This window comes from Drosophila nasuta, chromosome 3, assembly GCF_023558535.2.
Source record: "Drosophila nasuta strain 15112-1781.00 chromosome 3, ASM2355853v1, whole genome shotgun sequence".
Lineage (NCBI taxonomy): Eukaryota > Metazoa > Arthropoda > Insecta > Diptera > Drosophilidae > Drosophila > Drosophila nasuta.
The window spans coordinates 12,102,233-12,123,099 of record NC_083457.1 but is presented as its reverse complement, the minus strand read 5'-3'; the positions used below and the strand labels follow the sequence as shown (position 1 = coordinate 12,123,099).

At 35.5% G+C, this 20,867-nt stretch overlaps 3 protein-coding genes and 1 long non-coding RNA gene across 4 annotated transcripts in view; 1 reads left to right on the top strand and 3 right to left on the bottom strand.

Annotated features, from left to right (window-relative positions):
* The first annotated feature begins 742 nt into the window (after positions 1 to 742).
* On the top strand, positions 743 to 7,244 carry LOC132792337 (uncharacterized). The gene is given in 7 exon segments (XM_060801648.1): positions 743 to 868; positions 3,216 to 3,883; positions 4,037 to 4,167; positions 6,181 to 6,377; positions 6,533 to 6,619; positions 6,621 to 6,661; positions 6,772 to 7,244. Coding segments are annotated over 6 exon segments (1,050 nt in total). The 5' UTR covers positions 743 to 868; positions 3,216 to 3,362; the 3' UTR covers positions 6,845 to 7,244.
* LOC132792338 (uncharacterized) lies at positions 5,132 to 5,698 on the bottom strand. Its single transcript, XM_060801649.1, has 2 exons — positions 5,466 to 5,698; positions 5,132 to 5,402 (listed from the first exon to the last, which is right to left on the bottom strand). The coding sequence occupies exons 1-2, from the start codon at positions 5,616 to 5,618 to the stop codon at positions 5,253 to 5,255; spliced, it is 303 nt and encodes a 100-aa protein (XP_060657632.1). The 5' UTR covers positions 5,619 to 5,698; the 3' UTR covers positions 5,132 to 5,252.
* A 671-nt stretch (positions 7,245 to 7,915) lies between the features above and the next one.
* LOC132793641 (uncharacterized) lies at positions 7,916 to 8,573 on the bottom strand. Its single transcript, XM_060803648.1, has 3 exons — positions 8,508 to 8,573; positions 8,129 to 8,452; positions 7,916 to 8,065 (listed from the first exon to the last, which is right to left on the bottom strand). Exons 1-3 carry the CDS (start codon positions 8,571 to 8,573, stop codon positions 7,916 to 7,918), a joined length of 540 nt encoding a protein of 179 aa, XP_060659631.1.
* A 5,168-nt stretch (positions 8,574 to 13,741) lies between these two features.
* Positions 13,742 to 20,867, bottom strand: part of LOC132792180 (uncharacterized) — a 241,947-nt gene continuing 234,821 nt past the window's right edge. Inside the window, exons 3-5 of the long non-coding RNA XR_009632975.1 lie at positions 14,358 to 14,443; positions 13,977 to 14,300; positions 13,742 to 13,918 (exon numbers count right to left, since the gene is read on the bottom strand). This is a non-coding gene — a long non-coding RNA (uncharacterized LOC132792180). The remainder of the gene's footprint in view (positions 13,919 to 13,976; positions 14,301 to 14,357; positions 14,444 to 20,867) is intronic.

The following is a 20,867-nucleotide window of genomic DNA, read 5'->3' as shown; positions in this document are numbered from 1 at the left end:
AAGACCAAGAGACCAACCGGCAGGACCAAAAGGACCTAAAACCAATGCCAACTTTGGACTTTGCCGAGAAGACTCCGAATGTCTATGCTACTGCTGCGTGTGTGTGTGTGTGTGTGTGTGTCTGTTTTTTTTTCCGCTAATTGGAAAAGTTGCAAGTTGTGCGGGCTGCGTGAGCGTTTAGATGTCTTCTCCCTTACCACAAACTTCCCAGCGACTTCCCAGTGATCTGATGTGCTGAAGTCTTCAATGTCCCGAGGTCCTGCTGACTTGGCCATGCGGCAGTGGCGGCTTTTATGGCATTTGGAATGCTTATTAGCAGCTGACACGGCGTCAAAGTTTATAAAGCATGAGATTTTACACTCGTAATTGCCCATTAGCCGCCCCTCCTTCCGTTCGCCCCCGATGTGTTTGAGAGATGTTGAGATGTGCCTAAGCTGCGTCTTCCTGCGCTTTATGCCATTGTAATTACAATAACCGAATGACTTATATTTTGAGGCAAATGCTTTGCATCCGTCTGATAACTCTGTCTTCTAGTCTCCATCTAATCCCCTCCCCTATCCTCTGCCGTCGTTTCTAATTCCCTTCGCCAAAATTGAATTGCCCGAGAGTGCGCCGACGCTGAGAGAGAGAGCGAGAGCGGGAAATACATTGGGATATTTTTGTTCCCTGGCAACAGGACGAAACTGGCAAAAGGTGTTCAGTTACGAGTTCGTTTCGGTTAGTCAGTCTATTGCCACAAATGGCCGCGTGTGGCAGACAAAAGCGCATGAAAAATTCATAAGGCGAATTCCAAAGCGCAACGGCAACAGCAACAATAGCAACAACAACAACAAAGAGAACAACAGCAACAAGAACATCGAGCAAAAACGTTAGTCGTCAACGTCATCATCATCGTCATCGTCATCGGAATCGAATGGCGAGCGGCCAATGAACGTTGCTTTCTAATACCCAAAACATAGAGCTAAAGGTGTGCACTCGTGTGTGTGAGTGTGCGAGTGTGCGAGTGTGTGTGCGTATGTGTGTGTTAGTGAGTGGCTAACCGAATACTTGACGTTTTACTTTCATATAGTTTCCTTCAACATACAAAAAATAAAAAAAGGAACGACAAGAAAACAAAATAAAATGAAAGGAAAATTTGCCAACAAAATTCAATGGCAAATCGAAAAGTGCTTGACAAACGAGTATAAAAAAAAACAGAAATAAATGAAAAGAAAAACCAACAACAATAACTGGGACAACATTACAAGAATGAGAGTGTGCGTTTGTGTGTGTGTTGGTGTGTAAGTTAGTGTGTTTTGTGTGTGTGCCAACACAAATACACGAGTGCTTTACGCTCAACAAATTTACGATATATACAATAAATATCTATATATATATGCGAGTATATGTGAAGTGTATATAAAAGCAGCACAAACAAAGAGCAAATGTTGATTATTTGGTCATTCGGTTGTGGTCCTTCTCTCCCTTCACCCCCTCACTCTTCGCGCGTCCTTAGGGTATATTGAGTGACTGCTGCAGGACCCCCTCTCCAGCCCCTGCTAATCCCCCGTTTATGTGCACAGAAAGAGCCTCAAGTATCATTGAATTGTTAAACACAATTAGGTTTTGTTTGCGCTCTTCCCAGCTACTGCGATATCACTTTAATTACAACAACTTTACGCCTTGCAAAAAAGATAAGTTCTCACTTGCTACACACACACTCTCACACTCACACTCTCTCCAGATATAGTATTATATTATTATAGCTGAACTTGTTAGTGATAAAAAATAACAGCAAAAGTTTCTGCAAGCTTCAATTGTGAGTTAATTTTTCATAACAAAAGTTTTGCTTATTTCTCTCTGCTTGCTTGCAAAGAGGAGAGAAGACGAGGGGGCAAGGAGGAGGAGGAGGAGGAGGATAGAAGGGGCTGGTGAGTGCTTGTGTTTGCATACATTCGTTTGCCACAAACAACACCACAATGTTTCTCATGTGTAAATTAAATGAAATTTCTGTAATTTATTCGCTTGGAATTAATTGAATTCAGCAAAAATTGCATTCACATTCGTCAAAAAAAGACAAATTATAAAAATGAAGTACATTTAAAAAAATAAAATAATGTATTCCTGATGACATTTTGCGTAATTGATTTGGGAAATGCAATTTCCAGAGATGACAGCATATTAAATGAAGGGGCAATAAATGAAAATCAGTTTGTAGCTAAAACCGAGTCATGCAAACGTAGCAAAAATGTAAATTTTTGTATATATTTATGTATTTTTGCAATTGTTGAAGAGGCAAATGACAATCCCTAGAGAGTTGTGTGAATAACTAATGAATATACATTTATGTTATCATAAGTTGTTTATGTGCAAAAAAATATAAATGAATACATTTCTGAATCTCCACACAATTTAATGCCACTTATGAGCTGAGCGTTTAATACTTGCTTTATTTTCAATTTCATTTTAATAATAATTTCTCTTCATTGAAGACTTTAAACAGTCGCAAAAATATTGTTAAATCCTCTCTGAAAAATACGCATTTTTAGCATCAACTGTGCAAAGAAATGAAACGGACAATAGCTTTGTTTATAATCCAGCTGTGCTATTTGTTAATCCTTCAGCTAAAATGAAAGCCAGCATAAAGTCTGTTTAGCTCAATTTCGCCACACTGGTTGCCGCTGTCCAAAAGTATGCTTTCTATTATTTATAACTAGAATTTCAGTGGCGATGGCGAGAGAGCTGGTCGTTGAATAAATGAAAATGAGACACTTGGCCTTTATGCCGAAACGATTGCAAAAGTCCTTCGCATTAATTATGCACAGTTTCGACAGCAATAAACAATAATAAAAATAACACTTGAACTATGCAAAATTCATAATGAACTTTGTCGAACTTGCGACAAAGGCAGCAGAGTGAGTGGGACAAAGTTTGGGGGCTGCATAGCGCTGCTATTGATATACAATATAATAAATTGTGCTATTTTAATGAAGAGCCCGAAAGTATGCTACGGAAATTGTTGTAGCGCAATTGAAAGCAGTCTTTGCGTTTGGCCTCCCGAAAAGTATGCTACACTAAGCGTAATGCGGTAAAATTAGGCAAAATATCGTCGTTAGGAACGAAATGGCAGCCGCAGCGGTTCTCGGTTACATAAAAGCCCACCCATTAAAGCCTTGGACACAAGGCGTGGCATAGTTTATGGCATTTTAATCATTTAACAACGCTTTGGTTTGCAGTCAACATGCAAATTGCCTGGCGAGCAACCAAACAGGACGAACAGACCCAAACAACAGCAGCAGCAACAACAAGAGCAACAACAACAACAACATCGGTAGCACCACCAGAAGCGACAGCAGCAAAAACACAATAAAAATTGCCTATAAATGGGCGGAAGAGCAGTAGCAGGAGGAGGAACAGGAGTAGGAGCTGATGGTCGAGGAAATGGAGAAGGCCATGTGGGTGTAGATGTTGTAGGTGATGGTGTTGTTGTTGCTGTGCCGGCGACTGCGATTGTGACTGGGACTGTGGGAGTAGCCGACGCCATTGGCATGGATATACGCACAAGGACAACAACAACAACAGCAATAAACAACAACAAAGACAGCAGCAGCAACAACAACAGAAGCAACAGCAACAACAACAACGAATCAACGTCGACGTCAGTCAAACAGAACAACAAAGCGAAACTTCCGCATAGGATGCGACGAAACGGAAGTTATTTTGGTCGTTTGAACGTACGGATCTATCTCATCTATTCATGCTGCTATCTGCTGCTGATAATGGCAGCAGCTGGCAGCAACAATGTGGTAAATGGACTCAAATGCTATTGCAATCCAAAGGAATGCGATGTTATACGGGCCCTCGACTGCCCCGGCAAGGGCCTAATGCTCTGGGATCCGTGCCAGTAAGTTAAACCACTCATCTACAATATTTTATGCGTATCTATTCCACAATTCCTCCTATACACATACATATATTTCGAATATTACGATTCTCATTCGTATTCGCATTCGCATTCACATTCACATTCGCACACTCTAATTCTATTCATGTGCAGATGCTGCCGCATATGCGCTAAAACGTTGGGCGAATCCTGCGGCGGACCCGGCGGCTTTTCCGGCCAATGCGAGCCGCCCCTTCAGTGTGTTACCAAACTGCCCATTAGCAGCGGTCTCGGCGTCTGCATGGGTAAGTCTCTTCTTCTTTCTCTTATTCGCTTTCTCTATCTCTCTCTCTCTCTCTCTATATTTATCTCTGTTTTTGTTTGGACTGCATGTGCGCCGTATTAATTTCGAAAGCTACTTCTCAGCATTTTTTATTATGTTTATCACATCTTAAATTCCACTCAGATACCCGGTGGCTATCATATAAAAGTGCATATTAGTGGCAAGTGAAAATTGCCGCTCATTTAGAACTGAGTGTGGTACACAATTTAAGTTAGTTTTTCATATTATATGCGCATTCATTAGCTTCTTAAATTTATAAATATTTAAAAATATTTTAACCCATATAATAAGTTTACTTTAAATGAATTTCGATTATTTATTTTTGGTGTGGAAATTCGCTGCTTTTTTTCTGAAAATAGCATTGAATTTTTTTTTCGGTTATCTAATATTCGCAATCTATAAACTTAATTATAAGCTCATTGCATATTAAAATTGCAAGTTTATCCACAAACTATGTACGATACTATAAGCTTTATGTAGACAGGTCTCTGATGTCAAATGCGTCATTCGTACGCTTTCAAAATATAATATATGCCAAAACATTCTGGTTTTTTTTTTGACAATATATGAAACATATTGCTCTTGCTATTGATTAGTTTTATAATTGTTGCTTACGTTGATGTTGGATAACCGTTCGACTCTAAGATAGTTACACAAATTGAAGGCAGTCGCAAAAACAGAAGTCGCTAATATGTTACCATTACAATGTTTTTTTTAATGATTAAAAAATGTTAAGTCGTTCCTTTTTGATTTGATTTCAAGCGATGTCGCACGAGGCAACTCTTTCCTTTGCCATATTTATATAAATTTGTAATTTATTCACATTGTTCGTGAAAAGTATTAGAAGAAAGGATATAAAATATATACTAAATATATAAGCTATTATTTTATAATTTTAATATAATGAATATATCGCAAGAAAACACCAAAAAGCAAAGAACACTTGACAGTGAATTAATTTTGTTCTCGTAATATTTCTAATTGTTTCGTTGTGTTGACATTAATTTATTAGTTCAATAAAGTCCGATTACCGTATGATTAATTGCACTAATAGAAGACAGAGCCTTCTGAGAATATATACGCCAAATATTGTTCGCCCCGCAGAAACTTGAGGTGCAGTTGGTAGTTTAAGTCAAATATTCCGGTCGGATACATATCAGGGATTAGTGTGGCATTTGTCATTCCATACGTTATGCACTGTAAATATTGACTGGCGTATTAATGGCATAATTTAGATAAATTTATAATATTAATACCCACCTCTGATACTGGGCAATTTGTGGGTAGATTGCTGCCAATTTGAAAGCGCTTAAAGAACTTGCCGTAAAAGCTGCCGATGTTGATGGAGTTGAGAAACTTGCAACCATCCATTTTGACTTGGGTCAAGCTCAATTTGGTGCCATCTCGCTTCATAATATCCAAGATGATCGCAATGTTAAACGATCTCACTGTTTCCAATAGACTGAAATTCACGGAAAACGAGGGATCGGATCTTTTTTTATGCACTTCGCAGCGAATTTGACTCACAACTGACGCTTCAATGTTTAAGCACGTCAAGTTTCTCAGCTCCACCGAGACGGGTCGCTGTGAAAGAGTAAAAATTACATTTCATTAATCACAAATTGGTTTCAATTAAAATTGTACCTTAGCTTCACTCAAGTGCGGCAAAGTCAACACAGTTAGGGTCAAGAATAATACTTTGTATTTCATTATTCAAGTGTTCTTTACAGTTGAGAGGAATGTTAGTAAATGAAATCATAAATAAATAAATCATCTTATTTAAATTGGAGCAACAATCAAACAAATGTCCAATTAATGTGATTTTAATATGCACGAAAATTAATTGGATTTTCGTTCTATCGATTGTCCATCTAATGAGCAATCGCCCCCGCCCACACACACGTCATGCATAATTGCTGAATTTTCCAAAAATGTGTTTGCTTTGCTTTTCTCTCCCTCACTCGTGTGATTACAGATCTGCAACATTTGACAGCGCTCACATACAGCCAGCTGAGCAACTGCACTGCGGATGAGGCGATTGTGCTGGAGCCGGGCTGTGAGATAACCAACAAACGCTGCCAATGCTGGCCCACAATGCGCACTTGTCTCAGCCAGCTGTCCACTGATGGCGGCACGCCAAGCAATTCGCGTTGGCATTTCAAAAATCTCGAGGTAATTTTCTATAGCATACTTATTGGCGTCGCATCAAAACCATTCGTTAAAGCGCAAACGAAAACACAAATATTCGTTTGTGATTGAGCCAGGTGTGATTGCTGTTAATTGCATTTTCTGTTTTCTGTTTGTGTGTGTACGTTTGGGATTTCTAGGACTGCCAATTGAACTTGCAAAATCTGATTAAACTCGAATTGGAATTCGATGAAGACTATAAAATCTCACCGAGTAAATTTACATACAAAAAAGCTGCGCAGAAAGCGAAAATCGTTGAGGAAACGCATGTGAGTTGAATTTTTTATCAGCATTTCGCAAATCGAATACATTCGAACGTAATACGTTCGTAATTTATGCATTTGATTTATTTATTGTCGCTTCGATTTATTTATTGCAGCATCATTTTGGAAGATGAAGATGATGGTGGCAGCAGCATCCAGCAGCAGCAGGAGCAGCATGAAACCGTCTAAAAACGTCCCCCCTTCTATCTCTTCTCATAAATAAAATTCTTGTACAGATAGTATGCTTACTTCTATGAAATGTGGCTATTATAAATATGATAATAAACAAACCTATACATTATACAACACAATACACTTATACATGCATTCATTCAAACAGACAGACAAACATCAACACACATACACACACACATACGTACGTATTGGGTATGGTAAATATAAACTATTGTATGTATTGTATGTATCCCTAAGACATTTGTTACTTTATTGTTTTTTGAAACAATGTGTGCGCATACATAATGTATTATATATTGCAATTTCTATTCCTAACAAGACAGAAACCTAAAGAAAAAAACAAAAAACATAAGAAATACCTACAAAATATATTTGAAACATTTTACGAATGTTGTTGCTTTCGAAAATAATGCGATTAAGAAAAGCATCGAAATATATATATACATAAATGGCCAGAAAAACTAAAGTTATTTTCATTTTTATACCCGATACCCATAGGCTAGAAGGGTATTATTTTTTTGTGCCTGCAGGAAATGTATGCAACAGGCAAAAGGAATTGTCTCCGACCCTATAAAGAATATATATTCTTGATCTGCATGAACAGACGAGACAATATAGCGAGGTCCGTTTGACCGTCCGTCCGTATGAACATCTGAAAATCTAGTATTTAGCACTCTGTGGTATTCTTTCAATGGAGTACTATATTAATATTATAATAAAAGCAAAATAGTCACGTATTAATAATAAAATATACCACATTATTATACCACAAAAATACTATCTGATGACAAAAATACTAAAATATATTATCCGTTGGAATATTTTGTTTAAAAATATTTTTGTGGTATTTTAATTTAGTATATTTTAAAATTAATACCGCACTGTTTTGCTTTTGTGTACAATAGATAGCGGGTGTCTCACAGTTGAGCACACTCGTCTGTGGTTGTCTTACTTGTTTAATTTTGATTTTTGATTTGAGCTGTGTGTTGGTGCATTTCACATACAATTTTCTACAAACGACAATTACAAATGAAAGTGTGTTCTTATTGTATTAAGAACATTTTTTTAGTAGATAATTGATCCTTCAATATAAACGTCGGCAATGATTTTGTTATCCTTTTCAATTTGCAAAGTCAATTGATGAGTTAAAGCTGGCACATTCGGCGGATATTCGTCCACTAAAACTGTGTAATTACGTATCTCGAAGACTGTGTTCTACGATTATATAAACCATATTCAGATAATGCTAAAAATGTTAATAAAATTTGCAATACATACAGCTGGAACTGGACAACCTTTGGGTAAGTTGCTGACACTGAGGATGCGCTTGAAGAATTTGCCAAAAATGTTGTTGCTGTAAAATGACTCCAGGAATTTGCAGCCATCGAGTTTGTGACGCCCGACGCTGATTTTGGTTTTATCCTTCTTGAGAATTCCCACATCGAGCCACAGATTAAAATCATTGGCACTTTCCTTAAGGCTGAAGCGTGCATACATCACTGGAACAATGCGCTTTCTATAGATAGTGCAGCTGAACTCGTGTCCCCATGAGGGATCAAGCATTCGGCATGTAAAATTGTTGATTTCAATGGTGAAAGGTCGCTGTAAGATTTCGAAAAAAAATGAAATTCTTAAAATAAACTTTACATTCTATTACCTTAGCCTCATTCAAGGACTGAAAGCTGAGAATAGCTATAGCTATAACAATTAAGCGGTACGCCATTGTTCAAACGTTGACTTTACAAGAATTAAAGAGTGAATAGGAAGAAGTTTCGAACCAAAACTAATACAAATTAAGCTTTATAAAGCAATTATAAACGTATTAAATTACATAATAACACGCATAACGCATTTTTAATATGTGTATTAATATTTGCTAATCTAGCTTTTTGATCGGTTTTGTTAAATGGCCGATTGTGAAATTGCTGCTATTAAAAGCGTGTTAATATACAGTTAATTAAGTTGTAACTGAAAGTTACAAGTTGCCTATTTTAATGCAATTTATTTACGACTCGCATTTGTGTAGAAAAACGATATCAATAATATTTAATATTCATGTATAGGTCGTAGTTCCAAGAACATATATGTGAGCGATAATTCTCTCATTGAGTTCGATTTTCATGCCCCATTCGTACGTCATTGCTGGAATACCTGGAGGATATTCCTCGGCCAGAACTGTATAGTTGCGTATCTCAAATAGTTTGTTCTATAAAATTTAATATTTTAAAAGAAAATTTTGAAAAATCAATCAATTACTTACAGCTGGAATCGGGCACTTCTTGGGAAGATTGCTGGCTGCCCGAATGCGCTTGAAGAATTTAAAGAAACCAACTTGGCTGTAAAACGATTCCAAAAATTTGCAGCCATCAAGCCTATGGCGCCCAACTGACATCTTAGAATTATCTTTCTTGATCATAGCCATATTAAAAATAAGGAAAAAATGGACGGCCGGTACTTTGAGATTAAATCGCACCGATAATGAGGGTTGAATGCGCTTTCTATGCAGAGTACAGCTGAATTCATGGGCTAACTCAGGCGCAATAGCTATGCAACTGAAGTTGTTTAGCTCAATACTTAGCTAAAAGAAAATAATTTAAATTAACATTTGATAGACATTAACATTAACATTAACATTTTTACTAACCTTTGCCTGACTTGAAATCAGTACACTAAGCAATATGCAGGTCAACAGCAACACGCGATAATCCATAGTTTATAGCTGGCTTCAAACCTATCTTGCAGTGTATGTATACAGCGTATTTTATAGAGTGCGAACAGTAGATATGATATGTTTTAAAACAAACATTTGTATTATATCAGATAAACTTCATGTTTTTCTCTAAACGCACTTTTAATACGTTCATTTTTTTGCGATTGCAATATCATTAGCATACGTCACGTTCAATTGATGTTTAACGCCATTTTGTGTATCTGCTAACAAAATGCGACATTTAAATTGCGCGCCAAAGCTTGCCGCACATTTGCAAAGCTGACCGCTTCAAAACTCGTGAAGTGTTTAGTAAATTCATGTGCTGAAGCTGACTAATATGAAACAATTCAGAAGAACACAACGTATGGAAAATGTTGACTTGAGAGGTGATACTGCGGTGTAGCTAAGGATTTTTATGCTTTGCTTCCCTAGAGGTTGCCGACCCAACCTAACATAATAGGTGATAGAGCAAATAATAATAGAAATTATTCTATTACTCATTTCATTTCCCATTCATATATCATTGCAGCAGGATTGCGAGGATATTCTTTAATTCAAACTTCAACTTTTCATATTCAACAAATCTGTAAAGAGTATAGCTAGATATCGTCATCATTATTAATAGCTCAATAAATATTCTTCACAGCCATCATTTACAAAATATGAGTAAAGCTTTATTACGCTGCAATTTTGAAATGTTAGTAATTGTTTAAACCGTTTAAAGTTCAAGGTTTATTAATGGATTGTAAGTAGATATATATATATATATATATATATGCATTATTTATATAAATGTATTATTTATTGAACAAATTTGAGCACTTAATACTGTTTAATAAGAGATTTTCCCCTGAACATAAACATCAGCAACTATTCTGTTTTTGTATTCTATTTTCATTCCAAGGAAATGTGTAATTGCTGGAACGTGCGGTGGATATTCCCGCGCCAGAACTGTATAGTTTCGTATCTCATATAGTGTGTTCTTAAAAGATAATAAAGTTAAAAAGATAAAAGAAAGGATCAATGGAATACTTACACCAGAAACAGGACATGATTTGGGTAAATTGCTAAATGTTCGAAGGCGTTTAAAAAACTTTCCGACAACGTTAACGTTGCTATAAAATGTGCTCAGTACTTTGCAGCCATCCACTGTGAGATTCGATATACCAATGGAAACTCCTTTCTTAATAATTCCCCAGGAGCATATAATATTGAATGCATCGGCCGTTTCCTTGAGATTAAATCGCACAGACATAGAAGGCAAGACGCGTTTTCGATGAAGTGTACAGCTGAACTCATGAGCTATCTCGGGGTAATAAGAAATACAAGTGAAATTGTTGATTTCAATTTGAATGGGGCGCTAAAAAAAAAAACAGTATTATATTATAATAAATCAACAAGTTCCCTGTAAAATCATCTACCTCATGCAGACTTATGTCCAGAATCCCCAGCAATATTAAAACCACTAACAAAGCACGGTAATTCATGACTCGAGGAGTGAACGCAACTGTTTGTGACTTTAGTGCATGATACGCATATATTTCGAATGAAAATAATACAATCATTGCCTCTAATTAATCGCAATATTGATGTAAGATTCATTTTTAATTTTCTATTAATTGCTTAATGATTTTTTAATACAGTTTATTTTAAATTTGTTACGTCATTATTTGGGGTTATGTCACGTATATTTATTAACATTGAACAGAAGGAAATTAATTCATTTTGTTTATAGAATATTATTTATTTGCTTGCACATCCTTGAAAAATGTAATTAAATAAACCATTCATGATATATTAATAATATCAGCTATCATCATTCTATGCCAATTCATCTTAAGCCTCATATGAAATATTGTGGCATAGGCAAACAGATGATTTTATCTCCAAAAGCTTATTTGAAAAAATTTGAAAAATGTCATTGGTTGTTGTGGATATTTTGATCAATAAAAAATAATTACTTAATGTATAAATTGGCGATTTATTGAGAAAAAACTTTGCAATAGTATTGTCACTGTAAAATTTACAACATTAGATCATCATCATCTTCGTTTCAAATCAAAAACTATTCAAATACCATTAACAACATAATATTTAAAATGGGCGCCAAGCTTTAGCTTTAATTACAAAGCTGATTGCTATGAATTGCCAAAGGTACTCCAGGCTTCAGCGGCAAGGCTGATTGCTTTGATTGCAATTGTGAAAATAACAATTGTTTTAATTTGTTATATTTTTATACTTTTTTTTATATACTTTGATTATACTTTTATTTATTATTTAAAGATCACCCAATTACAACTGGTTAGCTGGAATATTTTTCGGGTATTCCTGCGCTAGAACTGTATAGTTCCGTACTTCAAAGAGTGTGTTCTAGAATGATAATAAAGTTATTGAATATGTTCTATAATGCGATAAATGGAATATTTACGCCTGGAACAGGACATGATTTGGGTAAATTTCCGAACGTTCGAATGCGTTTAAAGAACTTTCCGACAATGTTGTTGCCATAAAACGAACCCAGAACTTTGCAGCCATCCAATGTGATGTTCGTTGAGGCTATAATATTGAGGATATAATATTGAAAGCTTCGGCAGTTTCCTTGAGGTTGAATCGCACAGACATAGAAGGCACGACGCGCTTTCGATGAAGAGTACAAGTTAACTCATGAGCTATCTCGGGGTAGTGAAATTGGTGATTTCAATTTGCATGGGTCGCTGAAATAATAATTTCATATTCTAATATTCTTAATCAACGAGTTGTCTTTATCATTTAGCTCAGCCAGACTTGTGTCCAGAAGCATGATCGGTATTAAAGCCAATAATAATGCGCGACAATTCATGTTTCAAGGAACGTAAATAACTGCTTGTGACTTTCAGTGGTTGATAGGCAAAAACTTTGAAAGGAAATCATGCAATCATTGCCTCTAATTAACCGCAATATTGATGACAGTTTCATTTAAAATTTCTCATTAATTGCTTAATGATTTTTTAATACAGTTTGCTTTTAATTTGCTAGGTCATTATTTCACTCATGTTTGGCAACATTAAGCAGAAGTTGTGTCAATTACTACACTTAATTCATTTAATTTGAAGCATTTTATTTCGTTTGCTTGCAATTATCTTGACAATTAATAACTAATAGAGCCTTCATTAATAATATCGGCCATTATGTTTCCATTTCGTTCGATCTGAAGAGTCATATGATATGTCATGGCGGGAGCAAACGGAGGATACTCTTCGGGTAATACTGTATAGTTGCGTATCTCCAAAAGTTTATTCTGAAAAATATTGCTTATTAATTAATTTGAATCAGATAAATGGGAGTTACTTACTCCAGGAATTGGACATTTCTTAGGCAGATTACTGACACTTTGAATGCGCTTAAAGAACTTTCCAACCATATTGTTGCTCTAAAACGATTCAAGAAATTTGCAACCATCAAGTTTGAGGCGTCCAACGGTTTTTTTCGAATTATCCTTTTTGACCAATTGCAGATGATACAGCAAATTATATTCATTCACTTGCTTGGCGAGTTTAAAAGCCACAGAAATTGATGGATATATGCGCTTTCGATGCAATTTACAGTCGAGTTGCAATACCCAGTTGGGATCTCGAAGTGCACAGGAAAAGTTAAGGAGTTCAATTGTAAAAGGTGGCTATTAATATTATAAAATTATATTAAGTACAAACAAATTATTAAATTAGTTTTTAACGTACCTTGGCAGCCTCGTCATGAGCCACAAAAATTGAGAGAAGCAAAAACAATCCGTGAAAAAACATTTTTCGTAGGTTATTAAGTCTGAACTGTGGAAAGCGGCATGCTACATGGAGTATATACATATAATAAATTTACTTAATGCATATTTAATTTTCTTTTGAAAGTGGTTACAGATCATTTTAAATAACACAAATTTACGAATAGATTACGATACCCGGCTTCGTTTCGAAATATATTGTAGAAATTTATGGTAAATTTTAATTTTGCAATTTATAAGTTGAACAACAAATTATGTTAATTTGTTAAGTTTGAGCTCATTAAATGCCAACTTTAATTCTGTTATTGAAATTGAAATTTACATATAATAATTTAATATACATAAAAACTAAATATTGAATTTTTTTGACATTTCAAATTTGAATTTTTTAATAAAATTAGGAATTTTAGTTACTTTAATTGTATGTATTTTAAAGCGTTGAATTTACGATTATTTAATAAATAATGGAGAATATATTAATAATTTCGGCAATGATTGTTCCCCGTCGTTCCATCTTGAGACTCGCAACAAATGTGGCGGCGGGAGCAAATGGAGGATACTCTTCAGGCAATGCTGTATAATTGCGAATCCAAAAAAGGTTATTCTAGGAAAAGCATTGATTGTTATCGATTTATTCATCAATATTAATATTAATTACTTACTGCAGGAAGTGGACATTTCTTGGGCAGATTACTGACACTTTGCATGCGCTTAAAGAACTTTCCAAGCTTACTGTTTCTGTAAAATGAAGCAAGAAGTTTGCAGCCATCGAGTTTAAGACGTGCAACAGTCATTTTAGAATCATCCTTTTTGATAATTTGCAGATGATAGAGCATGTTCAATTCATTCACTGGCTGAGCTAGCTGAAGGTGCATAGAAATTTGTGGATACATGCGCTTTTTCTGCATTATGCAGTCGAGTTGAAGCATCCAAGTGGGATCCTGAATTGCACAGGAAATATTTTGGAATTGAACTGAAAAAGGTGCCTAAACAAATTTTGAAAATTAAATACCATCAAATTGACAAAAGAACTTTCAATTTACTTTTGCAGCGTCACCTTTGACCAGCAAAATTGAGAAAAGAAAAATCACTCCACAATAAAACATGTTGCGTGGTTTATGAGTCCAAACTGTGGGAAAAAGCAACATGCGTGAATTATATATCGTATATTAAGTTCGTTTAATGTATTTTTAATTTCTTTATGCGACTAACCGGAAAACGGTATTTTAGATAACAGAAAGTTACAATTCGTTGTTTGATATTAAATCCGATTCGCAAAGGAAATGTTTAGCAACGTGATTTTTATACTCGCTACCCAGGGTAGAAGGGTATTATCACTTTGTGCCGACAGGAAATGTATGTAACAGGTAGAAGGAGGCATCTCCGACCATAGGGTATATATATTCTATATACTATAAAGTATATATATTCTTGATCAGCGTCAACAGCCAAGACGATCTAGCCATGTCCGTCTGTCCGTATGAACAGATCTCAGAGACTATAAGAGATAGAGCTATAATTTGTTATGTTTGCACGAAGATCAAGTTTTTTTTTCAAATTTTTGCCACGCCCACTTTCGCCTGCGCAAATTAAAAAAATTAAATAACAAGCGTAATTTTAAAGCTAGAGTTTTTGTATATATAATAATAACTATAGTAGTTATGATTCCTGAAAATTTGGTTGCGATCAGATGAAAATTGTCGAAGTTATTAAAGAAATACTTTTGTATGGGCAAAAACGCCTACGTACTAGGGGTCTTAGTTGCTCTGGCTGACAATCTGGTATTGTGCCGTCTATGGTATATTTTGAATGCGGCACTACATCGATATACCACATATACCATTTGGTATATTTTTAGTATTTTTTGCAGTGTATTGTGAATATTTTGAGAATAATACCGCAAAATATATTGCTTTTATTCAAAATGGGTAGCGGTATCTCACAGTCGAGTACACTCGACTGTAGCTTACTTGTTTTACTACGAATTTGACCCTAATTGTGAGATAAATCAACTTACGTTAGAAATTCGTTGATTTTTCAAATTCGCGCCAATTGTAATCCCTAGGCAACAAAGGCTTACTGATACATATCGCGTCGAACGACGCTTGCGCATATCACAAAGCTGACTGCTATATACATATTTTTAGCCACAAATACGAGTAATTTGGTAAAATTATGAAGCATACTTTTGGGCACTTCAAAATTTAATATATTCTATGTGACGTATAAGATGTATAAGACGTTGCAACTAAGATCAGAATTGCTGCTTGTTTCCAATTAGAATTATATTTTAATAAATAATAAACATTCAATAATAATGATGTAAAATGCTGATATGACGGCTTTAAGTTCGGGGCAGCAACACTGAACAGAAATATTAATAAAGGTGCGGAAAATAACTTCTGGTTCAAGTCGGCAGTCAAGTGGGGGTCAGTTCTTGAAAAGATCAAAGATACACTTTGGCGCTTAAGTGTTTTGGAGTGGCGCGCAGTCGAGACGAGTTGAAATGGAGTTTTGTTTATTGAGTTGTTATATTTCGGATATTTTTATTTTCTACGCTTTTTGTTGTTCTGTTGCTGTTGTTGTTGTTGTTGTTTTGTATGGAGTGCGTTACAAATTATGTTGCGCACCTTAGTGGAGCACACAAAAGCAATTAGACGCCGTCGTCTGACAAGCTGAATGAAATAGTTGAGCTTGAGGTTAAGATCGAGATTGAGATGAAGGATTGAGGATGGCAGCTGGAGAATGGAGAATGAAGGAAGATTGGGGAGGAATGCCAAGTAGACGTTTATCGACTGGCCACATCGGACAGGTCGATGCCGATTGCGAGTCGATGTCTAACTGCCAATGAGCCGTTGCCTGAAGTGCGATAGAAATGAAGCAGCGGGGGGACGGGGGAGCCCTGGCAACGGGGGCTACTGTGGCGAGCGCCGGACAATGAAAGAACTCAAGTGGGGATGGCAATACAAAAAGGTGTTAAAAAATTCTACTTTTTATGCTCTTATTATGATTTGATGGACATTTACGATACCAAAGTAAAGTACGAAGTATGAAGAAACGGAATGTTTTTATACTCGTATCTGCCTTTTGGCTTTGTTTTTCGATTGTTTTTGTTGTCTTTATCGTGTGTTGTGTATTCCCTTTGCCCTCCCCCACATGCTTATTGTTTCAGTTGTTTGACAAGCGATGCGTACAAATCAAAGCAGGCAACAAACTGGACAGCAACTTGGCTCCAGAGTCTCGCTCTCGCTCTCTCTTTCTCTAACTCAATCTCTCTCGTTCGCTCTCGAATCGGATCGGAATGAAATGGATTTTTTATTTTTGGTATCGTCTCGGAATCTGTTGGGGCTGTTGGAGAGTAGTATTGAAACTCGGTTTGTTTGATTAATAGCCGCACAATTGATATGTTAAGTGGTAAATTACGCCATTGGCACGCAAATGTGTCCAGAAACGGCAAAAGTTGTTGTTTGTTTAAGGCGCCGCCAACGGGGGCTGACAAAAAGGGGTCGATCTTGATCTTATCTGCCAGCCCAAAAGGCATAAAGTGATTTAATTTTGAATGGAGAAAGTTGTACAGCCTCGCACAATTATTCAATTACATCTAAAGTATTTGAGTAAGCCATAAGAAGGGGGGAGCCAAGGGGGCATTGGCTTTTCCATAGCTGTGAAAAGCTTTAAAGTGCCATAAAGTTCGATGGTGGCTGCTTAAATTAAAGGCCATTAGTCTACTTTTAACACGCTTTTGGGAAGCAAAAAAAAAATAAAGAATAAATAAATAACAACATAAACTTCATCGACGTCAACCCGTTTGCATTTTATGGTCTCATTTATATTATTAAATAAAACAAAAGCAAGGCAACAACAAAATAAATACGAAAAAAGGCGCACAGAAATCCATTAAAATCTTTTGCATATTATAAATACAATAGCGAATGTCATTAAATTTTTGCCACGCCATAAAAAAATCGAGAAGAAAAACACAACAGTCCAATAGCAATAAGCAATAGCAAATAAAATGAAATGGAAACGAAATACAGAAATCAAACTGATCCGCTGAAGTGTTATAAAAATCATTTAAAAGTCGCGATCGCTATACGGTTTTATGGCCAAGCTAGCTGGGGGCCTCGACTCATTTCGATCGCTTAGCGCTCGACTTGGATCGATTTTAGATTCAGATTCAGATTCGGAATCGGAATCGGATTCATGAAAGCTCGCTCAACTGAAATGATTTAATTTCGAAACGTGTCGTCCGCGTTTTATGATCGATTTTGCTATAAATAATCCGAACTTCATTATTTTTAGATATGATATAGGGGTTGCTAAATAGTGCTATTGAGAATCGATTAATAATCCAACTGGTTTTAGCGCTCATACTAATCGAAAAACTTTGTCTCTTGGCTTATTGCACATTCGCGTTTTGTCTTTTCAACTTGAAGTAATTTGATTTTAATGCGCTGAAAGTCAATGTTGATTTATTAAACTTACTTTATAGATGCCGTAATTTGAAGTCTGCATATAACGTCATTCTCAAGTTGTCTTTTGGTTTTCTATTGAGTGAATTTAATAAAATTAGCTTTCTAAAACTGTATTGTTAATATCTAAAAGATGCACTATTTATTACTTCAACTTTATAATTTTAAAGAATTAATTGAAGAATGTATAATAACTTACAATATATTTATATCATACTAAATAGCTGTTTCAATTTATATAGAATTGGCAATCTAGAATTTTTGTTGAATTTTAATCGTGATTTATGAACTTACCTTGTTGGTTCGATTTTGACAATATCTTGATTTAGCCTCAAGATTTTATTATTAATTTTTCTGTGTATTATTACAATTTTAATGAATTGAATCATATTAAATTAGATTTCTTAAATTATAGCAGCAAACACGAATTATGAAATAATTAAGGATTTTTAGTTTAAGATATCGGGAGACTTTTCTATTTCATTTTTATCATAAACTAAACATTACATTTATATTATTTTAGTGTATATTGAAAGCTTTAGTTTCATTGCGTATACAATACAATTGTAAAACAAAAATTTTAAGTAGTAAAAGAAGTAAAAAGTATATTTTTTAGGAATGTTGCTTAACGACTTTAATTTATTTCAATTTAAGAATCTAAAGTTATAATTTTAACTTATTAGTATTGTCTAGAGTATTATATAAATACCTGCATTAAATTCGCTTTTCATTCATTAAATAAAAATCAATGCATTTTACAACTATTACTTTATCACACAGATAACTTCATTCATTCTTGATTATTTTATGATAGATCTACTTAGATTAATCGTCTCTTCTATTTATTTGTCAAATTGCCAGACCTATGTGCTTTATAGAGGCGGAATAGAGTTGCCCTCATTTCGAATTCGCATAATGAAACCCTCGAGCATCGAGTGGCCATAAATAAAGTGTGGCAAATTCTCTAAGCAACTTGTTGAAGTGTCATAAATAAAGCGAGAAGCAACCAGCCAGCGATGGGCACACAACAAGCAAACGGACCACAAAACGCACTTCAAGTGGTTGTCATTTAATAAACTTCACCACAACTGAGTGTACCCAAGAGTGTGTGTGTGTGTGTGTATACTGGTGTGTGTGTGTGTGTGTTAGTATGCGCCTGCCGATTGCTGTTATATGATTTCATATATCATCAGTTTGCTGTTTTGCTGGACGACAACGATTCGTAGGGCTTTGGCTGGCTGCCTTCTTGGCTGGCTGCTCCAGACGTTGCTTAGTCTTTCTCTCTGCCACTCCTTCCAACTTCGTCCCACCCCTCGAACTCTCCCCCGCCGCACCCAGAAGTGATGGGCAACTTGTTGAGCATTGCGCAGGCGTGCGGCATTTAGTTCAGCCTGTCCGCATGCGCCTCATGTTGTATTTTTTGATAACATTTTATTGTCCGCTTTATAAATTATTGACGTTTGCTGCCAGCGGGTAAGGAGGGACGGGGAGTGAAGGGGGTTTACTAAGTTAAAAAAGTATCCTTTTACGTGCACATTTTTTGGTATGCAGCGTGTGTCCAAATTTGTGCAGAGCAAATAAATACTAAAGAATATACTAAAGTCTCGCGATCGGGATCGAGTTGGAGTTGGAGTTGAAGTTCGGGTTCGGGTTCGGTCTGAGAGGTCTGATGTCTGATGTTATGTTGACGGTTCTGCGCGTGTTTTGGCCATTTAAGGGCTTGTCGCCCAATACACAATTGAGTGTTGTTGCTGCTACGTTTTGCTGGTAGTGTGAAAGTTGCTTTAAATATCGTAGCGCGATCTGCCACCAAATCAAACCATTTATGTCCGTTCTCTCGATCGCAGCTCGCAACGACACATTCATCATCGTCAAGTGGCAGCTACAACAACAACAACAACAACAGAACATTTGTGGCACTCTGCCTACTAATGCACCTGTCTGGGGAGCTTCAATGCTGTAGCTGTCCTTCAATTATATCGCACACCCGCTGAGTTCTACTCGCAACTCCTAACTGGAGCCTCAGGTTATTGAATTCCATCTCTTTCTCATCACATATCTCTCTGTGACTCTTTCGATCTGGCTACACTGCTAGATAAATTGTCCTTATTTCTCACAATTGCCTTGGCATTTGAATCATGCCTTAATATCGTTTATCTCTCATACACACGGCGCATGATCAATCGAAATGATATAATTATAGTCGAAGAGCCCAACGATCAGGCCGAGGAGCCAGAGGGGCCAGAGGAGCTGCAGCCTGCGGCTGTGTAAATTGATATCAACAAATTACGCGAAAATATTTCAAAAATATTAACGAATGTGATTGATATAATGATGAGCTGACCAATGTCGACTACACTTTGGAAAAAAGTTGCAAACCGAGCTTAGCAAGAGAGAAAGGTACATTTAATTCGCATGAGCACTGTATTTATTTATTTTTTGGTAGTTAATGAAGCTAATTTATTGTATGAGAAATATAAGGCATTATTGTACTTTTGTATGCTCATTTCTCAGATGTATTCTTTACGAAATGATTAACTTTGCACGTTTTAATTAAATGTATTTAAATATCTATACAATCAAAACAAAATATGGTTAATTTTACCTTAAAAATTGGGAAATTTTAAATTCAATCGAATTTATGTTAGACATCTATAAAAAAGAAACACATTTTAAATTTAAAACAATAATAATTTATTTATTATACATATAAAAATAATACATATTTAAAAAGCATGCATTATTAGGAAAATATTATACAATAACATTTCAAGTTGAAGAATGAATGCTTAAAGAAAATTAGAAATATAAATACTTAATATAGAATATAGTTTTTCAATATTGGGAATAATTATTAAAAAATTGCAAAATATATTGACTTTTTAGTGCTTTTAAATTTATGCATAAGCAACTGTTAATTCTCAAAATGCAGATTGTACAGAAAATCTTTAAAGACGAACGTAATTTTGTTATAGAAAAACTAAGAGTCTATTCACTAATTGTATTCCATTCTTGGGCAGCAACTGTCAATAAAGTAATTAGTGTTTTAAAAATTAGATTAGAAAAATTATAGTTCAGGAG